General features: G+C 38.3%; 1 protein-coding gene across 4 annotated transcripts in view; it reads right to left on the reverse strand.

Annotated features, from left to right (window-relative positions):
- The window catches only part of CLASP2 (cytoplasmic linker associated protein 2), a 170,822-nt gene extending 145,708 nt beyond the window's left edge, over nt 1-25,114 (reverse strand). For all 4 annotated transcript variants that reach the window (XM_087430684.1, XM_087430682.1, XM_087430683.1 and 1 more), the window contains exons 1-6: nt 24,732-25,114; nt 12,439-12,517; nt 5,037-5,140; nt 3,224-3,315; nt 1,961-2,036; nt 56-153 (exon numbers count right to left, since the gene is read on the reverse strand). In XM_087430684.1, the coding sequence (XP_087286810.1) occupies nt 56-153; nt 1,961-2,036; nt 3,224-3,315; nt 5,037-5,140; nt 12,439-12,517; nt 24,732-24,926 (644 nt within the window). In that variant the 5' untranslated portion in view covers nt 24,927-25,114. The remainder of the gene's footprint in view (nt 1-55; nt 154-1,960; nt 2,037-3,223; nt 3,316-5,036; nt 5,141-12,438; nt 12,518-24,731) is intronic.
- Nucleotides 25,115-25,509: the final 395 nt, after the last annotated feature.

The raw sequence follows: 25,509 nt of genomic DNA on the forward strand, positions 1-25,509 counted from the left end.
AATTAAAACTTCTAAAACCAGTGGCAAAAAAATAAACAAATTTAGCAAAACTTACCTAGCAGAGGGAATTCCTCTCTTACAAAGGTCCACCCTCACTTTCTCTCCCACATGTCTATAAATCTCCACTATAGCCAATATTGAAGCATCTCTCACCTGCCAAAGAATTCAGAATTAAAAAAAAAACTTATATGAGATACAATAAAATACTTCACCTCAAAGTAACATTACACTAGTAGACCACTTAAAGCTCCAAGTTGGTTTTAATGCCTCTAAACCCCTGAGAGATTATGGCAGGTCATTAACAAAAACCAAGAGGACGTGCCAAGAAACCTCTAGAGAAGGCTGTAAAAAGTTTTACAGAAATCTAAGAAATATGTAATAAAACTTACTAACGTGGCTTTTAAAAAATCTTCTATTTGTAATAAGATTGTATAAAGAATTGCCAATAAGAGTATGAATACAAATCATTATCATGGTTAAATTTTCCTGGAATAAAAGTGCCTTTCAAGAATGTGGCCTGAACTCAGATATTTACACATCAATGTTCACAGCATCATTATTCACAATAGCCAAAAGGTAGAAACAACCCAAATGTCCATCCATGGATGAATGGATAAACAAAATGCAGTATATACATACAATGGAGTATTATTCAGCCTCAAAAAGGCAAGGAAGAAAATTGTGACACATGCTACAACATGATGAACCTGGAAGACATTATGCTAAGTGAGATATGCCATATACAAAAGGACAAATATTGTATGGTTTCACTTTTACGAGGTACCTAGAGTAGTCAAATTCATATGGAGAAAAAGTAAAATGTAGTTGCCAGGAGCTGAGGGGTTGGGGGGAATGGGAGTTATTGTTTAATGCGTAGGGAGTTTCAGTTTGGGAAGATGAAAAAGTTCTGGAGATGGATGGTCGTGATGGCTGCACAACACTGTGAATGTACATAATGCCAATGAACTACACTTAACAATGGCTGGAGGGGGCCGGTCCCACGGCATAGTGGTTAAGTTTGGTGCCTTCCGCTTCGGTGGCCTGAGTTCATGGGTTCGGATCTCAGGTGTGGACCTACATGTAAAATAGAGGAAGACTGGCACAGATGTTAGCTCAGGGCTAATCTTCCTCAGCAAAAAGAGGAAGACTGGCCATAGATGTTAGCTCAGGGCAAATCTTCCTCAGGAAAAAAAAAAAAAAAAGCCTGGAATGGTAAATTTTATGTTGTCTATATTTTACCACAATTAAAAGAAATAAAATGTGGTCTAAAGACAGGAATTTGGAAGACATCTCTAATTCCTTTGCACAGCTCACTGTCAAAGAGCAAATGAAGAGATAGAACTCTCTATAAACCTCCAGGGGTGGAACTAGGACCTAAAAGCAGGAAAAATCTTATCCAGAGTTATTTCAAACACAGAAGCTGTGCCAAAAAGGTTACAGCTAAGATTCAACTCCACCAGGAGGGGCAAGATCCAGAACACACTCCTGTATTATGCCTACAGTATATGTAGCTCAGGTAAAGAAATGTCTAACAAGTGATACACCACTGGCACAAATTCCCTCCGTTAAACAGGGTTATCACTGTTGCAAAAAGTTGCTGTTATGCAACCACATTCAGGAATGAAGAAAGGTAACAACCTGTCCTCACAATGAACATATAAGAGGACTATAGAAAGGAATCCAGGTTCTTTGTAACTCAATCTTTCAAACTCAAGAACTATCCTTTAAGTCCCATCTATTCTTAATACCAGCCAAACAACTGGCAAACTTGAGCAACTTATGTGAACATAATGTGTTCTTAAAAGCTAACTTTGGTGGATTAGAAAAAATGAAGTGAAATCTTGATTTCACTACCCCCTTCCACCCTTTTCTTTCTTCTTTTTAAAAATAAAATAAGAGCACTAGAAAAGAAGCGGTATCCAAAAAATTAGTCAATGCTTGAACGTAAATAAAATTTTACCTGACTGTTGGAATCTCCAAATAGGATACACAAATGTGGTACCAACTTGCTGAGAACTAGTGGCTGAGCCCCAAAACTAAATATAATTTGAAAAAAAAATAAAGAGAATTTGGTTTTAATCAAACAATAAACAAAATATCCTTATACTTTCTTCTTGTCTGTATCAATAAGACAAATATGGTGGAGAGCATGGGCGCACATCATTAGAACACGAAGGATATGAGACACAAGCAAAAACTAATTCTAAACAGTGTGAAATATGCGAACTCGAATAATCATGACTGACAATGAAAATTGTCAACACACAATCCAACAAAGCAAAATGTTCAACCAATGGCACTCTTAAACCTAGCAACCTATCCATAACTCAAGAAAATTTTAGCTTTTGCTTTAAAATAGTGAATTTTTTAGACTCTGGGTCTCAAATAAATTTGCATTCCAATAAAATCTCTATTTATGCTTATGATGCTTATTTTGATGAGGTCATGGGTTGAAAGCAAATGACAGGAGAGCCAAAAACCACAAAAGCTGTGCAGACTGAATGCACTTACAAGCTCTAGATGGCAGAAAGGACCATAGAGGAGTAAAAGAAAATAAATGAAGGCATAGTTAGAGAAAAAGAAGTAACACTACAGGAAAAGTTGAAAGCTACTATATATTACCTATCTTGCTGCACAAAACTTGCAAAAATAATCCAGAAAGAGAACAAAAGCCCTAGTTTACAATTTCTTCAGACTGGAGTTCCGAGCTCTGTGCTATCTGTGCTGTCAGAGCTCTGTACACTGCTACCAGATTCACTGTCTAGTTACCGGGGAGAGTCTTGATGTTCAGTGTACAATTTTGGTAACCACCCATACTGCTCTAGAAAGTCGAGGTGGGAGAAACGGCTACAATATCTGAAATACCACTGAACTAAAAACAATTCCATACTGGGTCCAGAACAGAAGTAGATCCTAAGTTATATTAGCATATTTGTCATATGACCAGGTATTTTAGTTAGCAACTATTCACATACTAAGAAAAAAAGAGAAACACTTTTATCATTGGCTAATAATTTCAAATTAACAACATGCAAGATAACATACACATAAAAAATTAACAACTAAAGGTATCAAATAAAATAATAACTCCTGTACCATAGATCAATTAATAACTATTTAAAATTTATTTCCATAGCTTTCCTTGAGCTTTGTGTAACGGATATTGTTTTTTTGAAAAATGAAAAAACATAAGGAGGCTATTTTCAGTAATCATAAAACTTACATGTTTAAGGTTTCAATAAGACACAGACACACGCCTTCTCGAGATCGAAAATTCTTGTGCTTAAAACCAGAAGCCAACTGTTCCCAAATGTACTATTCAAAAGAAAAGTAAACATGTATAACAAAAACTTAAATTCCTCATGTTATAATCTTTTATCTATTCCCAACCTTACCACCCACCTTATTGGTAACTGAATTTTCCCATCAGACTATTTACTTCTCTACAAGTTTTTCTAAGCCAAATTTGCACTGATGCTGTTCTCACCCATTTTTTAATATCTTAATCACATTTTTAGTTTTTACTTTATATCTTTCACTTTAGATTTCAATCATTCTCAGAAAAACTATGTCTAAAACCTAAAAACCTTAGAATTTCCAAGGACACAGAATTTGTTCTAAGCTTTAGAAACCTTCAACAACAATGCTACCATTATAAGCCCAGTAGTCCAGTAAGCATTTAAAAGGTCCAATGTTGCCTAGTAACTACTACAGACCGTCACATTAAACAGGCTTTTTCAACGTTTTATAATTCAGGCTTTTCTCCTTTTAACACTGGATCCAAACACAGAAACATATTTGGGAAAGTCATTTTATTGCTAACTACTATAATTTTCTTTTGGAAAAAACATAGATAAACCTACACAAATAATCTAAAACTAATATATGCGTTTGGTATAAGAAGGAATCCAACTTTATTTTTCCAAAGATATAGTCAATTGTCCCAATCAATTCTTTCCCCATATTTAGAAATACCACCCTTACCATTTACTAAATTCATGTGTACACACACACACACACTCCTCTTCCTGGACTTGATTCTTTCTGGACTCTTTATTCAATTTCTCTCTCTCTGCCAACCTTTCTGGAAGGTAACTTGGAAGTTTACAAAAAAAATCTTAAATGTGAATAACCTGACTCAGCAACACCATCTCTGAAACTCTACTCTATATACTTATATTTATATCCAAAGATATATGTACAATGATGCCCCTGAGGGTATGGTTTGTAAAAACAGCATGCCAAAAACAATTTAAAATTTGAACCCCTAAATAAGTCTTGAAGGATACCCACCAAACTATTAACAAGGACTTAGTTTAAGGTATAAAATATCTGGGAAAATAGTTTACTTTTACAATTCAATACTCTGAATTTTTTATAAAATATATATAATATGATAATTTTTAAACTGTATTTTAAATAACACATAATATCATTGTGTATATTGTAAATTATTTTTTTCCAGTTAACATGAGCTACTCTTTAAATCTTTGTTTACGTGTCAATTTATTTTTGCTCTCCTTTCAAAACACCTTCACAAAGGCAAATTTTTTCCGTTGTATTCATAAAACACAGATCACTGTCATAGAATATACTCTTTATATTATTAGTAGGCATCTGTTAAAATAAAAAATTTGCTTCTCTCTGTAAGAGTTGCATAAATTAATACAACATTCAGTAGTTCTCAAAATAAGTTTTCTCACTGAACACTGTATAATTTGCAGGTAAGGAAAACCAGAAAATCCTAAAGAATAATATAATCAGTATAACGTTAAATCACTAAAATCTCTGAGTTAACTTTTTAAAAACACTTTAAAGAGGAGAAAATAAGAAAAGGAAAAGCAAAAAAGCAAAAAGTTAAATATTGACATTTTATCTTAAATTTCAGCTTCTTTAAAGCATTAACAACAATTTATTGTTTAAAATTTCAGCCTTCACGTCACCTGGGGCTTCACTGACTTGCTGTGATTACTATCCATCTTTACTGATATTTCATCATTAATCAGCAAAATCTGAATTTTAAAATGTAGGCTTACCATAGGTGGTGCTACTTGATCCATTAACTTCAATATCAGAGTCTGAGTTTCATCTCGAACCTTGTCTTTGGCATCTCCCATTCTGTCTATTAAAGCTACAATAACTAGAGAAAGAGGGGGGGAAAAATAAATATTTATAATTCATCTCCATTATAACCTGTATTTTACAAAATTATAAGCTGTATTTTACAAATAGCAATTGTTTCCATAAATGAGAAGTTATGAGGTAAGCAAACTGTTTTAAGTTATTTACTCATGAGTCCAATCGAAAATAACTGAGAAGCAAGTTTCAAAAGAATACATGCAGTATGACATCCACTTATAATAATAATGTTCAAAAAACAGGCAAGACAAAATACTATTCTATTTAGAGATACGTATAGATAGTCAAGCTCTACAGACAGGCAAGTGAATGATTATCCCAAAGGTCATAACAGTGGTTACCTCTGGTAGAGGGAGGGACATGTCATCAGGAAATGCAGAGAGGGAGCATCTAAGGGACTACAGAGTTCTAGTTTCTTGACCCGGCCATAGGCAGGTGTTAGTTTTATAATTATTTTTCAAATTGTATATGTTTCATATGCATTCTTTCATATGTTTGACATATTACTCAACTGACAAAAACAAAAGCCTAGGCCCCTGGGATTGAGGTCTTTCTCTACTGTGTCCAAGACTTTGGCACTATTCCATGAAAGGAGGTAAGAAAGGCAGGTTAGAGTCCATTCTTGGAGAGTTTTCATGAAAAAGGTTTCTGTAACTACAAATCAACAAAGCACCACAAAGAAATCACATCCATTGTTGGCAGAGTTTGGGCGAATGGGAGGGGGGTTGGAATTCAAAGGGTACAGGTTCTAAAGTCAGGTCATAGGGTAAAAATATCTCATAGTCAAAATTATCTTTCTGTAATCTCTTAAATTACCACTACCACTTAATGGTGTTACTAGGCACGTGACATTATTTAATCTCTTTTTGTCTTTATTTCCTCAACCCATAAAAGTTCGCAGCAGTACTCACCTCAGAAGATTACTGAAAATTAAAAGATCATATATTTAAACAACTCAGAGAGTGAAGGGCACTGAGTAAGCACTCTATAATGTGTTACCTACTATCCCCATCATCTCTATAATCATCTTGCATGTTCAAAAGCAAAGAAATTAATTTCTTTTGTTTCTCTTTTGACATTACAGCTATAGCCTTCCTTTCCCTGAGGCAATGGAGACTGAGGCCTAGTTTAAACAAGGGAAGGAAGAAGAAATGAGATCAAGAAAGGGATTTTTTCTAGTTTATTTATAGATATATATAATTATTTTTTTTTTTACACTTTAAAGATTTTATTTATTCAGTTTTTTCCCCCCAAAGCCCCAGTAGATAGTTGTATGTCATAGGTTCACATCCTTCTAGTTGCTGTACGTGGGACTCGGCCTCATGTTGGACGGAGAAGTGGTGCCTCGGGGCGCTCCCGGCATCCGAACCCGGGCCGCCAGCATCAGAGCGCGCACACTTAACCGCTAAGCCACGGAGCCGGCCCTATAGATATATATAATTAAATGTGTATATAATTTGATGCAAATATACTCTACAATTGGGGCCGTCCCCGTGGCTTAGCGGTTAAGTGCGCATGCTCTACTACTGGCAGCCCAGGTTCAGATCCGGGGCGTGCACTGACACACGGCTTGTCCGGCCGTGCTGAGGCGGCGTCCCACATACAGCAACTAGAAGGATGTGCAACTATGACATACAACTATCTACTGGGGCTTTGGGGAGAAAAAGGGAAAAAAAAAAAAAGGAGGAGGACTGGCAATAGATGTTAGCTCAGGGCCGGTCTTCCTCAGCAAAAAGAGGGGGATTAGCATGGATGTTAACTCACGGCTGATATTCCTCACCAAAAAAATATATATATATATACTCTACAATGTTAACATTGTCTACAACGTAACAATCAGAACTGATGTAATAATAATTAATAACACTTAAGGAAAAAAGAAATTACACTCTTTTTGGAAGAAAATGACTAGCATGAGAATCCAACTATACCAAATGGAATGATGTCATCCAAAAATCGAAGCTTAATCAAGGAAATGACTATGTAAGAAAACAAAGTCCTCGCCATAAAAAACATAAGCTTAATCATGAGGTAACTGAAGCACCTGTCAGAACAATATAAATCCTTCTCCTCTTGCTTAGATGTATTGTTAACACTAGAGAAACTCATTAACATCTATAGTATTGGCTATAGTGGGACTCTGGTTCTGACAGCTTCTGAGAGGCAGAAGACAATACAAAATAAACACTTAATAAACATTAGATATTATTATGTACTAACCATTGAATTATCGCAGTAAATCCTCATAAAAATCCTATGAAATATAGTAGGCCCATTTGATAGAGAAGGCCCAGAGGGATTAAATATCTTGCCCAAGGTCACACAATAGCAAGTTAGTGAAACCAGAATTTAAATAATCTACAGAATGTTAGGTCCCGGTCATAACTACTTCCATTTTCTTATAGTTGAAGTGTTTTGCGTGCATGTGTGTGCGTATGTGTGTTTCAAAAATCACAAAAGCAGAAAAAAATAGACATTTCATTCCTGAGAAGTAGAATTTAACTCCAAAAAGCAAACAAAAATGTTGGCCCAAAGAGGGGCTCACTTCAATATTAAAAACTAAAATTTTGGGGCCAGCCCTGTGGCTTAGCGGTTAAGTGCGTGCGCTCCGTTGCTGGCGGCCTGGGTTCGGATCCCGGGCACACACCGACGCACCGCTTCTCCGGCCATGCTGAGGCCGCGTCCCACATACAGCAACTAGAAGGATGTGCAGCTATGACATACAACTATCTACTGGGGCTTTGGGGGAAGAAAATAAATAAAGAAATAAAATTATAAAAAAAAAAACAAAAAACCCACAAATTTTATAAAACATAAACAACAAAAACAAAAAACCTTACACTACATAAACTTAGTATTACGGCTATTAAATTTAAAAATTTATAAATTTTTTGCATTAGAATCTTTTTAACGGACTCTTGGACTCAAACAGAACAAGATTTTATTCCTACCTCTACCAGTTATTAATTATGCAAGATAGTAAACTTCTCTGAACTTCAGTTTCCTCGTCTGTAAAATAAGGAGGGATGCAGGCCTTGTGAGAAGATGAAGTAAAACTGATAAAAAGCACCTGTGCTGAGCCCATAATAAGTATTCAGAGGTGTCAGTGGTCTTCCCTAAAGATCTGTAAACAATATAATGACCACTGAATTATCCTTCAACTTGATGAACATTCAACAGAAAATTACTGGAAATCTAAAACAGAGCTTTTCACCCTGTAGACTCTCAATAAGAACGTATTAAACAAATGAATAAATCTATCACAGACCGGAATTTGGACAGTGAAACATGGAAGAAGTTTAAAGCATAGCTGTTAGCATATTTTATTCTCTTAACATTGTACAAAACGCAAACCACTATACAAAATACAAAACTGATGACCAGGTATACTGACTATTCTAATACTCTTTCTACATTTTGGATTAAAACTGTTTAAGATTTCTACAATATGAGATGTTTTACTGAATTCAGTTATCATAAAACCAGGATTGGTGATCAGTGTTAAATGTAAATTGTATTATTTTTGGGGGTGGAAAGTTTTATCTTTCCACAGTATATGTCATCACAAAAGAAAATTTAAATATTTTAAATTAAAGAATTAATTTATATTAAAGAATTAACAGAGCCCATACTCTTTTTGGAACTTCGTCTAAAACTGAACATCAATCTCAATTTTCCTGAAACATCTCTTCACTTTTTATTTTATTTTTTGCTGAGGAAGATTCACCCTGAGCTAACATCCACGTCAATTTTCTTCTATTTTTTAGTATGTGACCGGCGAACTCAGCATGGCTGCTAACAGAGCAGTGTAGATCCGTGCCCGGGATCTGAACCTGGGCCGCCAAAGCAGAGTGTGCTGAACTTAACCACTGGGCCACCAGGGCTGGCCCTCTTCACTTTTAATATAAAAAGATAAAAAATATCTGTAAAGATAGTTAATAACCTAAGTGCACCAAAGGAAAACAATATCACTCACATCAAGTTACATATATCTAGGGTTACATTAAAAAAAAAAACCTTAGCGGGCCAGCCCCGTGGCTTGGTGGTTAAGTGCACGCGCTCCGATGCTGGTGGCCCAGGTTCGGATCCCGGGCGCGCACCGAGGCACCACTTCTCCGTCCATCCTGAGGCCGAGTCCCACATACAGCAACTAGAAGGATGTGCAGCTATGACATACAACTATCTACTGGGGCTTTGGGGGGAAAAAATAAATAAATAAAATCTTTAAAAACAAAAAAAAAACAAAAAAAAAACCTTAGCACACAATTTAACTCAATTCCTTCCTTTTATAGAAAGGCTCCTAAAGTAGTTTGGCTAAGGTCTAAGACAGGGTAAAATAAGAAAGGTAACCCTGGGACTCTTAGTCTACTACTGTAACTCTTTAAGAGTACACAGATATACTGCCTATCTTGCAAAACTATCATACAAATGAGAAATAATGTGAGGATCATCTTTCATGTATGTAAAGTAGATAAGCTCAGCAAATGAGTAAAAAGTAGGCAGTCAATAAATGGTAGCAAAGCTGTGACAAAATTTTCCTATTATATTACATTGACTCTCAAGTAATAATAAGTTCAAGTTTCACTAAGGATAATGATGAGCACTTAGGGTTCAAAGTGAAAATGATATTGACGAACAGTAAATGCACAGGGATAACCAGAAAGAGTAGATTAAAAGATAAAAACCTATACACATAAGAGTATGTAGATATGTAGGAAACACATACGAAAAACAACCAACCAAAGCTACTTAATGTAATTCACTAAGTATTCAAGGGTATAAGAATCATGGAGTAAAGAAAAATTCAGTGCAGGTAAGGTTAATCTGAAAAGCTCCCAGATATTGAAATCTGAAACAAGTCTTTAAAAGAGAAAAAAAGGACCATGGAGAAGAGGAGAGGATTTCAAAAAGAAAGAACAGCAAGGACTGGCCCGGTGGCACAGTGGTTAAGTTTGCATGCTCCGCCTCGGCGGCCCAGGGTTCGCAGGTTCAGATCCCGTGCGTGGACCAACGCACCGCTTGTCAAGCCATGCTGTGGCAGTGTCCCATATGAAGTAGAGGAAGGTGGGCACGGATGTTAGCCCAGGGCCAATCTTCCTCAGCAAAAAGAGGAAGATTGGCATCGGATGTTAGCTCAGAGCTGATCTTCCTCACAAAGAAAAAAAAAAAGAACAGCACAGCAGAGGCATAATAAATAAGTCAAACCAGAACTAACAAGAGTGAGCAAGTTTCTTATTAGCTAGAGTGAAGAGAGAGAGCACCTGATGAAGATCATGAATAAATAAGGCTTCTGAGATGAAGAAGGGACAGACATGCAGAGAGAACTGGAACACCAAGGACAACAAAAAAGAAATTAAGTTCCGAAAGCAGGACAATCCTGGGACACAACAAACTAAGATTCTAGTCCCAGTACTCCTACTGCTTGAATATGAGCAAACAGTTGGTACATCAAACCCCATCTGGCCCTCCTTGTGGCTGAAAAATAAGTGAGAGACATAATACCTGGAATTACTCTCAAGTTTAAAATACTGTTTGTAATGACTAATAATAGGGAGCTACTACAACGCAGGGGTTACAAATATAAACACCTACAGTCAGGGAGGTACGGAAAATGCTGAAAATGAACCAGGTCTAAGAACTGCAGTATTCCAAGTCTGCTGTATTATAACCAATATCCGCAGTTATGAGGAGACAAGAGGAGATGGATGATGAGAGATGAGGTGAGTGATTATGAATTGGAAAGCTCATGACCCAGACAAAAGGGAAGCTACAACACAGCTTCAGCCAATAATTACATGTGAGAATGGAAGATCAGGGCTGCCACACTGGCCAATCTTTCAAGATAAGCCATAAATATGAATTTTTATGTAAAACTTCCTAATTTTAAACACTGATTCAAAACGTCTTAAGAGAATACAAAAGCAAGTAAAATGTTTGCAGAGCATGGTTTTTAACATCTATAGGATGTTAAGCAGGAAACTGACATAATAAAAAATCATCTTTTCAGAAGATATTCATACAAAGAATGAATTGGAACCAGGTATTGATTAAAAAGGGAGTAATAAATGGGCCGGCCTGGTTGCGTAGTAGTTAAGTTCCCATGCTCCACTTCGGCAGCCTGGGATTCGCAGGTTCGGATCCCGGGCATGGACCTACACACCACTCATCAAGCCATGCTGTAGTGTTGTCCTATATACAAAATAGAGGAAGATAGGCACAGATGTCAGCTCAGTGACAATCTTCCATAAGCAAAAAGAGGAGGACTGGCAATAGATGTTAGCTCAGGCCCAATCTTCCTCACCCAAAAAAAAAAAGAAAAATGGGAGTAATAAAGACAGGGAAACTCACTAAGATGCTTCTGCTGAAAGGATAGCTAGACAATAAAAATAAAAGAAAAAGTTGGCAGAATTTCGCAGCATACCAAACATAAAGAAAAAAGCTGACCAAAGATAATTAGAAAATAAGTCTGATGATACATTAGGAGGCATGAACTTAACCCATAAAAGAAAACCATGAACATCTGAGGCTACCCTTAAATGTTTCTATGTAATAGGAACCAAATAAACTCACTAAAGCACTCCAAAAGGCACATGAAGGTCACTCAGATTTAGAGAATAGGTCAGAGCCAACTCTGTAATCCTAACTACTATACAAAGAAGAGCATTGTACTAGTATATTGTACTATACCGCAAACACACTGTAAGTAAATGCTGCTCAAAGTATGGGTGGCAGTGCAGGACCAGTCCACAAACTATTTGTGGTAAAGAAATTGAGAGTGCTTATAAAGGTTTTGAAACAATCTGACCAAAGTAATTTTGTTTGTTGAATCTAATAATAAAAAAGTGAGCCTTATTATATTTTTTCATTTCATTTTGCTGTAATTTATTTTTATTGTATTTTACAAAATATAGGTCTGCAACAGACTAGCAATGAAAGAACTGGTCCTTCACTACAGATAGTCCGAAAAGTAGAGCTGTAAGTTATAATATAAATTTTTAATATGTTACAAAAAAAGTAAAAGATAACAGTAGAAAAATTGAAAGTATGAAGTAAAAATCTATTAACAGTATATTTAGTAAGTTTTTTGTTTTTGTTTTTTTGTCTCAAAGGGAATATAATTATTTTAACAGGCCAAAATCTTTTATGTCTAGGCAAACTAAAATGCTAATTAGCAGACCTCTAGGTTGTACAAAATTACATTTTTGCTTTTACAGAGAATTTATTCCGTTAAACAAAAACTATGAGAAAAAAGTATGTCAAAACCTACAATGATTTTTTAAATAAGTAAAGTTAACTTACCCATTGCTACATAGGACTTAAATCGTGTTGATAATCTGTCCACAAAGGCACTTAAAATTTCCAATCCCATTAATGATACCTACAGATAGAAAGAAACTTTAATGGATACAAATTACGGATGCACACTTTAATATCAGTTTATGTTGACATAAAAGATCTTCATATAATATATTACCAAGTTTAAAAAAAAAACGAGACTGAAGTATTCAGGGGTAAACAGTCATGAGGTTAGAGCACCCTATTCTCAAATGGTTCAATAATAACAATAATAGGGGCCGGCCCTGTGGCGTAGTGGTTAAGTGCGCGCACTCCGCTGCTGGTGGCCCGGGTTCGGATCCTGGGCGTGCACCGATGCACCGCTTGTCAGGCCATGCTGTGGCGGCATCCCATATAAAGTAGAGGAAGACAGGCACAGATGTCAGCCCAGGGCCAGTCTTCCTCAGCAAAAAGAGGAGGATTGGCATGGATGTTAGCTCAGGGCTGATCTTCCTCACAAGAAAAAAAAAAAAAATAATAATAATGTGTAAATACACGGAAAGATAGTGATAAAGCATATTTGGCAAAATGTTAATAACTGGTAGATTGGGTGGAGGGTACACAGGAGTTCACTGACTATACTCACAACTTTTCCTGTAATGTTGAAATGTTTCCTAAATGAAAGAGTTAAAAAGTAAAAGAGCACCTTTAACTACAGAGGAATTTCAGCTTCTGTCTAGGACAGAGAAACTGGAAAAAACATCACTCCCACCATAACACGAAAATGCCAAATAATCTACAAGACCATAACTATTCTTGAATCCATCAGAAAGCTGAGGTTATAGAATAATCAACTAGCCTGAAATCTAAGGAAAAACACAGATGCCTCCAAGGAGAGACAGGACATAAGCAGAAGGTCACATGTGGCAGAGGACAGAAGGAAAACAAAGCCATGATACAAGTGGGTAAGAATTCAGCTATATTTAACTCATTGTTAATAGCTGAGCGTGGGCTAGCATGAAACTACAGAATCCCTAGTAGCCAGAGACACAAGGAGAGTTCACACCCACTTGCAAGCTCTTTCTCCACAAACCTCCCCTGGACTCTCATAATTAGGATTGAGGAGAGGGCAGGAGACTGGAGGAAGTATCTCTCAGTGGTACAGGTCTCGGAGGGAGCTGCTGCCTCTACACCAGGAAAGGCACAAACCTTTCTTGTATCCTTGTCCTATAAGAAACAAAAGTTTGAAGCTCCTAATGGAAAGACAAACATTGTAACCCCCAGGACAGAGGTAAAAATTCACTATTATTAAGTAAAGAGAAAAGAAAAAAAGCTCTCTATCTCAGGGGGTGCAGCAGAAAACCATCCTGGGCTCAGATGATTAAAGGTCTCCAGCTGAGGAGAGGCAGGATCTCTGATAAAGCCTCACCTTCAAGACACAGGGACAAAGGGTTCCTAAGACTGAAGCTGGACCAGGAAAATGGAGAACACTCCCACTCTCCACAACCAGGCTAGCAAGAACAGAATAAGAAGCAACAGCAGTCTACCACTGGGGAAGGAGAGAACATGGAGAAAAACCCTCTATGAAGTACAAAAAAAGGGAAGGCCTAAAGTGTACAATGGAGCAGAAACACCGAGAACCCAACAATTCCACTCCTAGGTATATACCCAAAGGAATTAAAGGACACGAACAGATACTTGTAATCCAATGTTCATTACAGCATTAGTCACAATAGCCAAAGAGTAGAAGGCCCACATGTCCATCAACTGATGAATGGATTAAAAAAATGTGGTATATGCATTCAATCGAATATTATTTGGCTATAAATAGGAATGACTGATACATGTTACAAAATAGATGAACCTTCCAAAACGTTATGAGAGGTGGAAAAAAACCAGTCACAAATGGCACATGTTGTATGATTCAATTTATAAGAAATGTCCAGGACAGGCAAATCTACAGAGATAGAAAGTAGATTAGTGGTTGCTTAGGACTAGGGGATCTGAGGGGATACAGAGGTAACAGCTAAAGGGTCGAGACATCTTTTTGAGGTGAAGAAAATGTTCTAAAATTGACTGTGCTGATGGTTGGGCACATCTGTAAATATACTAAAAATCAATGACTTGTACACTTCAAATAAGTGAACTGTATAGTATGTGAATTATATCAACAAAGCTGTTAAAAACATAATTGAAAATCCAAAAACAGACTCACACATAAAATTTAACAGATGACAAAAGCAGTATCTCAAATCAGTAGGAAAAACATGCACACTAGTAAGATCTCACTTAGGAATATATCCCTAAGATACACTGGCAAAAAAGAAACTTCAATGTCTTTCAAAATCTTGTTGTTGATACAAGGAGCTATAGATAGAAGATATACAGAAGTAGCAACAACTGCAGTCCTGAATCTGAATTAGAGTATCGGTATAAACTCACGATGTATTTTTCTTTAAAATTAAAATAAAACCTAACCCTATCCATTGAAAAAAATCCAGCAATAATCAAAGGAGTAACAATGAGTTCCACCAGCACCCACACTGTATTTTCCACATACCATTTCCCACTAAAAGGAACCAGAGCTTCTTGGAGAAATGGCTGATTCCAGGGCAGGAGCAGGAAATATGACATCTTGTAATACCAAATAGCAAACATGCTACCAAAGATTACTAGGGTCATGCCGAGACAGGACAGTTTGAATAGCAATAAGGATAATAACTGCATGGTCTTGAAACTCATTAGATAGGTTTAAATACAAGAGCTCATAGTAATAACAAAAACAAAAACAATTTGGCCAACACTAGAGGATGCTAGAAGACCACCTCATTATTTTGACAATTAGTAAATAAAAGGAAAGAATCATATGAACTATACCTGCCTTTTTATATAAACTATACCAATGGGTAACCAAACAGTAGTAAACGGGGGAAGTTTCTCTTTATGATAAAACTGAGGCTGTCCTACTTTGGGCACATCATGAGAAGGCAGGATTCTTCGGAAAAAACAATAATGCTGGGAAAAGTAAAAAGCAACAGGAAAAGAGGAAGACCAAATATGAAATGGATTGACTCCATAAATGAAACTGTGGGCATGAGTCTACAGAAACTGAGTTAGGGCTGTTGAGGACAGCACATTGTGGACATCATTCATTCATAGGGTCACCAGGAGTCTGAGCCTACTTGAAGGCAAGTAATAACAACAATGAATTAAGAGACCTAAACACTGAATATTAATGGCTGCTAACATCACAAAAAGAGACTAGCAGACTTTAGGTGGCTTCCTGATATTATGTGCCTCCTGATGGAAGAACATTATTTATAAAGTAGTCTTGCCACAAAAAAAAAAAAAAAGACTGAATCTGATCAAACTTTAGATCCAACTACCAATTTATAGGAAATACAGAGGGAACACACGACATCACAGGAACGACATCAGCAAAATCTAGACTGTGGGAAACTCTACCACAAATCAAATCCAAGATTTTTAAAGAGAGATTGAGGGAGAAACAGATTAAAAGAGACTCAATAAACATGTTAACTGAGATAGGCAGAACAACAGCCTCCCAAATGTATTCAGATCCTAACCTCCAGGACCTGTGAATATGTTACCTTACATGGCAAAAAGAACTTTAAAGATGTGGTTAAGTTAAAGATCTTAAAATAGGGAAATTACCTTGGATTATCCTGGGCCCAATGTATCACAAGAGCCCTTATAAGAGGGAGGCTGTAGGGTCAGAGGCAGAGGAGATGTGATGACTGAACCAGTGGTCAAAGAGAAAGATTTGAGGACACTATACTGCTGGCTTTGAAGATGGAAGAAGAGGCCATGAGCCAAGAAATGCAGGAAGTTTGTAAAAGCTGGAAAATTCTCTCCTAAAGTCTCCAGAAGGAATACAATCCTGCTGAAACCTTGATTTTATCCCAGTGAAACCCATTTTGGACTTCTGATCTCCAGAATTATAAGAAAATAAATGTACATTGTTTTAAGCTACTAAGTGTGTAGTAATTTGACAGAGCAGCAATAGGAAACTAATATATTAACAAATCACAATGTGTGAACTTTATTTGCATCCTGATTTTTCTTAAAAAAACTAATTTAAAAATTTGTATGACATTTTAAAAAACTGGAAGTTTGAACCCTGGGTATTTGGTATCAAGGAATTTTTTTTTACATATGATAATGGTATTGAGGTTATGTTAATTTTTCTTTAAAGAGCACTTATCTTTGAGACACTAGCTAGAAAGACTTACGGATGAAACAATATATCTGTGATTTGTGACAAAGTGATGGGGCAGGATTAGCCACGGACTTATGAGTGTTGTGGGTGGATTTGTTATTTTATTCTATCTACCTTTATATATGTACAAAATTCTCCATAATAAAAAATGTTTTAAAAAAATTATAGTAAGTATGATTCCTAATGGTGAAATACTAGAACATACCCTTGAAACCCAGAAACAATTCAATCATGCCCACACTCTTTTATTCAACCTCATCCTAAGGGTCCTAGCCAATGCACCAAAACCAAGCAAAACTAAAGGACTGGAAAGAAGAAGCAAAACTGTCATTATTCTCTGATATTATTACATGTAGAGAAAACCTAAAAGAATCCACAAATTGCAGACAATATGTTTTTAATTATATAATAAGTAGGCTGGCCATAAAAATCAATATACAAAATACCATTTCATTTCTATATGCCAGAAAATTTTTAAAAAGACAAATAGCATTTACAATACTCTCAAACACTGTAAAGTACCTAGGAGTAAATCTAACAAAATGCACAGAAAACCTATTTGGAGTAAATAATGAAATATTAATGAAAAACATTAAAGAAGACCTAAACAATTTTCATGGATAAAAAGAGGTCAATATTATAAAAATATCAAGTCTTCCCCCAAAAAGATGATATTCAATGTAACTCCAATAAGAAGTCCCAATTTTTGGGGCCAACTTGACTAGCTCATTCTAACATTCACATGGGTTAGTAAATAAAGACCCAATAATAGCCAGCTCATTCCTAAAGAATACAGTGGGTGAATCTGACGTAGCAAATATCAAGATTTACCATGGAGCTACAAATAACTTTCCTGAATTTCCATTTGCACATCTTTCAACACAGCCTGCATCTTGGCTAAGGGTCCTTTCAGCAGAATACTGAAACCCTCAAAAAAGAAGGAAAGAAAACAACTAGAGTAACATTCCAATTTGCTCCTCACCACTTCCTTGGGAACGCAAATGCTTCCATTCCAATCCTTTAAAATATAAAAGCAAAAATAATGTACTTTCCAACAGGTATATATAAAATATAAAAGCAAAAATACAAATATATAAAATGTTAAAAATATAAAAGCAAAAATAACATACTTTTTTTTTTTTTTGCGAGGAAGATCAGCCCTGAGCTAACATCTGATGCCAATCCTCCTCTTTTTTTTTGCTGAGAAAGATTAGCCCTGGGCCAACATCCATGTCCCTCTTCCTCTACTTTATATGTGACGCTGCCACAGCAGGGCTTGCCAAGCGTTGTGTTGGTGCATGCCCAGCATCCGAACCTGCGACCCGGGGCCGCCCAACCCCAGGCTGCAGAAGTGGAGCATGCGCACTTAACTGCTGCGCCACCAGGCCGGCCCCAACAGCATACTTTTTAACAGGTAGAAAAACAGAAACTCTAAAAAGCAAATTTTGGGGCTAAGACCAAGCCAATTTTAGGGTGTTTTTAAGTCATAAAACTGAAATTGTAAAAAATTTATGAAATGTTATTAACCTGGAGAAGTCCCAGAACCTTTGGAGTCATTTTCCCATTCTCTCTCTCTCTCCCTTTTCACCTCTGAACCACAAGTGGTTAAACATATTTGAGTAATCTGATGTCAATAAACTCACAAGCAAGTTGTCACCTTGGCTACAGAGTTTCAATTCAATATGATGTTTAATCTTCCAAACAGTTTAAATCAGAAATGTCGTCAACCAACAATACAGGTAAGTAATTGCATGAGACAGTAATGACTATCCCCAATTTAAGAATCACATCTAAGAACTTTCCATGTGCAAGTCAGAAAGTTTGACAAGAGTTCTTGAAATCTAGGAAGGACATAAACTTAATTCATAATCACAGATGTTTTTCCACCATAGGTAGAACAGAAAAAAGGCATAACAAGCATACTCCTGTAATGCTCCTTCTCTCATTAGGAAGTACTGTATGTTTAAGGGGCATTTTCTTCACAAATTAACTCAGCATCTAAGAAAATGAGTAAAAGAATGGGTAGAATAAATTGGCAAGCAGACATGTATGCACAGATCAAATGAGTAAAACCGGATGGCTTACAAAATTTGAAAACCTGAAGAGAAATATCAGGTTATTTTTATATAAATATATAAATAATAAAACTATTTCCCTCAAAAGAGGAAGGAAATAAATGACTTAAAATTAAAGATACTAGTTAATTCTAGGTAGACTGAGGGGACAGGAAAGTGTGACCCAGTATTTCCACTTCTAGACATATACCCAAGAACAACTGTTCTCAGTGGAGAGCGGTGTACGACACACAATGTTACTCCCTGGAGCTGTGCAGCCCAAAGGTACATGGCCATACTTTGGCAGCCCTGCTGCTAGCCATTCAAGTAAACGAAAATCCTGTTTGAAGTTATCAGAGCCTAGTAATCTTTTTTTTTTTTTTTTTTTGCATGGTTTTAGTATACAAGTTTTCCAGGAATGCAACCAGCAGGTTAATCAAGGGACAAGTGTGCTTTCATTTACCAATTCAACAAATATGGAGGGCCTTCTATGGGTATAAATGCTGGAAGGTGGGTACATACAGTACTAGGAGTCTTAGGAAATCCCAATTCCTTCCATTTTCTCAGTGAAGTGTGAAGCAAGACCATCAGCTGACACTGATGATAGAAGAAGAGATATTGTTAGGTCTGAGGGAAAGGAACAGATGGAAAATAGTTGTCTAAGCAAAAGAATGAATGAAGTAAGAAAATATAGTATGACTACTAGGCACCATGAAGGGCCCTCTTGAAGGTGAGGAACTTAAAATGAAACCAGTTGGAGGTTTTGTGTTTTTCTCCATCCACCTTCAGTTGCACTGGTGCAGGTATGGGATAAGCAGAGTTGGATTAATCAGGATTGCATTTTATCCATGCAATTGATAAAGGACTGTAAAGTGAGAGTGAGGAAGGAGAGAATTGAGAATGAATGTAGGGGTGTGACTGACTGACCATGATATTTAAACTCAGACAAGAGGGAGTGTGGGACAGTTAAAAGCTAAATGGACTGGATGTCACGTGGTGTGGTGCCACTCTTTAAGTTGGTGGACTCAAAGAAATAAGGTTCAGAATTTAGAGTTCTAGAATATCACAGTCATCAACAGTAATGCCACTTCTCAAATCTGAATCACCAGCAACCACACACTTGTAGTGGTCTGAATTGGCAGTGGTAGCATTTACAGCAATAATACGTACCAGTGAAGCCATCTGACTATCATTACGTCTTCTTGGGTAGCCAGACGGGCACATTTACATATTGAAATATATTTTATCTCATTATAAATTATGTGTAATTTTATTTTATAGTATAGTTAGAACATTATTGGGGTTTTTAAAAATTACGTTTATTGGGTATCATCTATAAATTTTATTTCAGGATTGTAAAGTGGGCATTAAAAGAGGGCACTATATCTGACAGGGTTCAGAATCACTGCCCTAGACAAACTCTCATGCACATATACAAGGTGACAATGTAAAAAGACAATGTTAACAGTAAAAAATTAAAAACAACCTGGACATTCCTCCTATAGGGCAGGTAAAAGGAATAGGCAAGATCCATATATTTAAATATAGACCTCAAAACACTTTTCAGCAAACTAAAACATGGTATATTTTAAGAAATTGACGGTTTATAAGAAATACAATCAAAGTGACACTGACATTGGAAAGCATCATCCTTCAAATGGCAAAGGAGCTGTGATTTTGAATTCCAAGAAAAGACTTGAAATCCTAGCACGTTACTTAGCTCAGCACTACTACAAATGCTATTTATTGTTTTCTCCATTTTTAGAGTCAACTTACTATTATAGCTGCAGACAGATAATATAAAAAGTGAAAGTACTGCTGACAAATGAAAGGATACTGAAGAGGTTTACAAAAGTCCAGAAAAGGAAAATCCTAATCTCCCTAGGTTCAAGCACTCCTCCACCAATTCACCAATTCTATGACCTACCGCAAGAGTCTACAAAATGAGGAAAATAATAGTACTTTCTAAGGCCATCTTAAAGATTAAAATGAGATAATGCAAATATAGCACTTCAGACAGTGCCTGATACTCACTAAGGACTCTTTAAATGGGGGTTATCATATTTAATTTTAGGAAGAAAATTTTACTGCCATAATACCATTTTGAAGTTTGGGGACTCCTGAAATTATAGGACTCTCCTTAGCAAAAGTCAAATGCCACAGAGCACGTACCTTATATATATACCTATTCCCATATTTTTAATCTCCAGTTATGACTTAACTGAGCTCAAGACCCCAACCGTCTATTTATCATCTCACCTTGCGTTTTAAACAACCTTCTCAAACCAAACTTTTTACTTCCTTCACCCAACTTGTTCTCTCAGTCTTCCCCATTTCAGTCTTGTCCCATTTCAGTCTTGCCCTCTACTGCTGCTTAAGCAAGGCAATTATCCCTAATTCCTCTCTCAACCCTCATACTCAATCCAACTGGAGGTCCTGTTGGCTCTCCACCAAATCATATCCCAAATCTTCCACTTCTCAGCACTGCCATTGCTACCAAACCAGCCTTAGCCACCCTGCTTCTTCTTCTGCTCCTTTATAGTCCACTCTACACAAGGCAGCCACCCCTCTACATAAAACCCTCCACTGATTTAGAATAAAATCCTATAAGGCTCTTTCCACCTGCCTCCCCAACGTCATCTTTCCTAACACCTCATTCACTTGTAAGTTCTAGCCATGCTGGCCTTCCTTATGTTCCTCAACAAAACCAGGGCCTCTGCATTTGCAGTTTCCTCTGCCTAAATCACTCTTCTCTCCTATATTTCTTTCATGTCTATACTCAAATTTCACCTCACTTCCTTGACTACCCAAAATAGTCTAATCTTATCCTCATTCTTTGATATCAGTTGCTTGATAAGCACTTGTTACCTGAAATTATCTGATTTGTATATTCGTCTGCCTTCCTCTTTCTAATAGGATCTCCATGACGGCAGGGATCTCACTCTCCCATCTCCTTTAAATCATCCTCTCAGTGACGTCTCCAACGACAACTATTTAAAATTCCAACATTTGCATCCTGCCCAACAGTCCTTATTCCCTTCATGCTTTTCTCCAAAGCATTTATCACCATCCAACATACGATAGATTTTAGTTACTCATCTTGTTTATTGCTCTCCCTACACTAGAATCTAAGTCCACAAAGGCATGGATTTCTGGGTTTTTTTCACTGTTGTATCCGAAATGCCTAGAAGAGTGAGTGCCTGCACATGGAGGTCCTCAATAAATACCTAAATGAGGCTGAATGAATGAGCTTTACTGGTTTTGTTCCCAGCTGGATCCTTAGTATCTAGAACAATATTCAGCATATAGTACAGTCATTCAAATTCACTGAAGCAAGACAATTATTAAGACACTCAAATTTTGAAATACTAACAAATCCAAAGAAAAATTATAGTTTGTTCAGTACAATTTGAAATTTAAGTACAACTGTCTATTTGTGTGTATGTTCAAAAAAGTCTGATACACTTTTTCAAAAGAGTTAAATATGTTTTATTGTATCTTGAGTAAAAAATGATGACCTAGTTTGGTAACATAAGCTTTTAAAAGCCAAATAACAAACTAATTAGAATGCCCTCTCTCTACAATGTCCTAAAAGCTTTTATACAGCATTCAGCCGAAAGGAGAGAACTAATGATTCAGGAAGGAGAAGACAACTAATGAATTAATGTCCCTGAGTAGGCAAGAGAGCATGGGATCTAACACGCATGTGAAGGGATTGGCGTAAGTGAGAAAGACAGACAATCCATTCAATGAAACAGAGAAGAAGGTACAATATATATGGGCACAGCTACAAGGAGGTGTGTAGATAAGGTTGTGGGAGCCTATGGCAGTTCTCTTCTTTTTTTTGTGTGTGTGAGGAAGATCAGCCCTGAGCTAACATCCATGCCAATCCTCCTCTTTTTTTGCTGAGGAAGACTGGCTCTGGGCTAACATCCATGCCCATCTTCCTCCACTTTATATGGGACGCTGCCACAGCACGGCCTGACAAGTGGTGCATCAGTGCATGCCCGGAATCCGAACCCGGGTCGCCAGCAGTGGAGCGAGGGCACTTAACCGCCACGCCATGGGGCCAGCTGGCAGTTCTCTTCTGATTGTTGCAATTATCTCAGGCTGCAGTTATCTAGTGAGGTGAAGGGAGAGAATGCGTAGTAAAGAGATGAGAACTTGGGTCAGATCCCTGATGGATTTGAACTCTTAAGGACCAGTTAAAAGCAAAAACACAGCACTCAGTGGAAGTAGTGCTAAGAGACATAAAAGAAAAATTGGGATACTGTGGTATCATAGAAGCCAAGAGTGTGTTTCAAGAGCTAGGACTGCTCAACTGCCGTTCACTGATGGTACATCTGAAGAGTAATATGGCCCAAAGACAAGTCACCACAGCGAACGTAGAAGGGGACAGAACAACCTTCACTTGGGAAGGGGAGCAAGCATTAATTACCAAGGAGCTGACCTTCTACAACAGCCTATGCTGCAACATAAAATTAACTACCTTGAGTGTATATATGCCCTTCTTACACTACAGGTAAATTTAGCTTGTTTCTTCCACAGAAATACGAATAATCCCCCAAACAGTAATGATATATTATTAAATATTCACTTTTCCCAAAGTTTTTAAAAATAATAATAAAGAGTATGTAATGGAGCATCAAGGTGGTTAATTCTCAAACTGTTTATTACCCTTGTAAAAGTCAAAACCTTCCAAATCTCATATAAGTTTCACCATTAAATTTGCTTAATAATTCCCGAGTTTGCTTTTCTTCTCTATAACGATAAAGCTTTCAAAGTACAGCCTATTTATTTGCTAGGTCATAAGTATATGTTACTGAAAAGAATCACTTCATCCACAGGCGGTTTGGGCCAGCATTTTAAAGCAACACTGCCACCAGAAGACTAGAAAGAAAAGTAACTGCTAGGGCCGGCCTGGTGGCTTAGCGGTTAAGTGCGCGCGCTCCGCTGCTGGCGGCCCGGGGTTCGGATCCCCGTCGCGCACCGACGCACCGCTTCTCCGGCCATGCTGAGGCCGCGTCTCACATACAGCAACTAAAAGGATGTGCAACTATGACGTACAACTATCTGCTGGGGCTTTGGCAGAAACAAAATAAATAAAAAATTAAAAAAAAAAAAGTAACTGCTAAAAACTACAGTACAGGATAATTACAGAATATTTACCAGGTCTCCCAACGTGGCTACATTACAACCTGCCTACTACCAGCCCTTAAGAAACACTCATTCCTTCTTGTACCTCATCCTTTTTCTTTTTTCCCAGCATTAGCTAACCTGCTAGGACACGGTTTCAAAGCCCAGTCAGTTCTCAACTGTGGCAAAATAAAATGACAGAGTTCAACTGTTTTCTATCGACAATAAATGAAAAGCAAATGAATAATGCCCTGGGGTCAGCATCTTTTCATTAGATTTAACGATAAACTTAATCAGACACTTGATTAAGCTTGATTTTAAGCTTTAAAAACGCCTTAGAGAAGAAAAGCAAACCTTCTAGACAAAAATTAGGAAAAAAAGAGAGAGAGAAAGAAACAGGAGATTAAGTAGGATAAAAATCACTAATAAGAGGGATTAACTTGACACTTTTCAACTTAAAAATTGTATCCTAATGTCCTATGTCTTGGTCATGCTTACATACGTACAAACAAATGTAAAAAGTCTTTGGGCCCTCTACGTATGTAAACTATCACTAATTTTTAAAATAGATGATTAAACATCGTGTCCTAAAGCCAAGCAACTCCGCACCGTGTAACGAAATCGCTGAATTTGTCATTGTTCACAACTGGGGAAAAACTTGGTCGTGGTGGGAAGTCGGTCCCCTGCTCGCGTTCGGAGAAGTAGGCTCGCCACTGGGGGTGCGTCAGAGGACCCCCGTGCCCATGAGTTTCCCCTTACGGGTCGGTTCCGAGGCGCCCGGCGCACCCCGGGGCTCTCCTGGCCGGACGCGCACGTCCGGAATTAAAGGGCTGGCCGCGGAGGGCGTGCCCGGCCCGCGCCGCGCCGCCGCCGCCGCCGCCGCTTACCCGGTAGTTGCTCGAGCCCACCCAGCCAGTGAGCGCGTCGACCGTCTTGCCCAGGCGGCCCAGGTCCTCCTCCAGGTCCGGGATGGCGCCGGGGGCGCCGAGGTAGAGCAGCAGCTCCTGGCCGACCTGCAGGCGCCCGCCGACGTCCTTCTGCTGCACCTGGGCGCTGAAGTACTCCATGCTGCGGGGCTCCATGGCCGCGGCCGCCCGCCCGCCCGCCAGCCAGCCCGTGAGGGGCCAACTTTCGCCGAGCGCCGCCCAGCCGCCAGTGCGGGGCCCCGCGGGAACGGGCGGGACGCTCTCGGTCCGGCCGAGGCGCCGCCCGCGGGGTGCGGAGGGCGGCGGGAGCAGCGCCAGGCGCCGAGCAGCCCCCAAACTAGTCAAACTCGGCGCCCCCCGAGCCCCAGCCCGCTTCAGAGGCCGCGGCCGCCGCCGACGTCAGCACGCGCGTGACGTCAGCGCGACGCCGGCGAGCGCCCGCCCGCCCGGACTCCTGCTTCGCGGGGGCGGCAGCGGCCCCTGCGGATAGCCTTGGGGGCAGTGGGACCTTCGGGGGAAATTGGGGTCGAACTGGGTCGGCACTCTGTGGAGGCCGGCCGTTCTCCGCCAGCCGCTATTGCTGCACCCTGCCCTTGCCCTGTAAAATATAGAATGCTTCCAAGTTTTCCTCCACTTGAAATCAACACGTGGGAGTTTCTGGTACTTGGAATCCCCCTTCCTCATCCCCACTCTCGTGTTTTTTTTTTTTAACCTTGTAGAATACACTTCCTCATTAAAA

Source organism: Ceratotherium simum, chromosome 5, assembly GCF_057802395.1.
Source record: "Ceratotherium simum simum isolate JZ-2026a chromosome 5, ASM5780239v1, whole genome shotgun sequence".
NCBI classification, from domain to species: domain Eukaryota; kingdom Metazoa; phylum Chordata; class Mammalia; order Perissodactyla; family Rhinocerotidae; genus Ceratotherium; species Ceratotherium simum.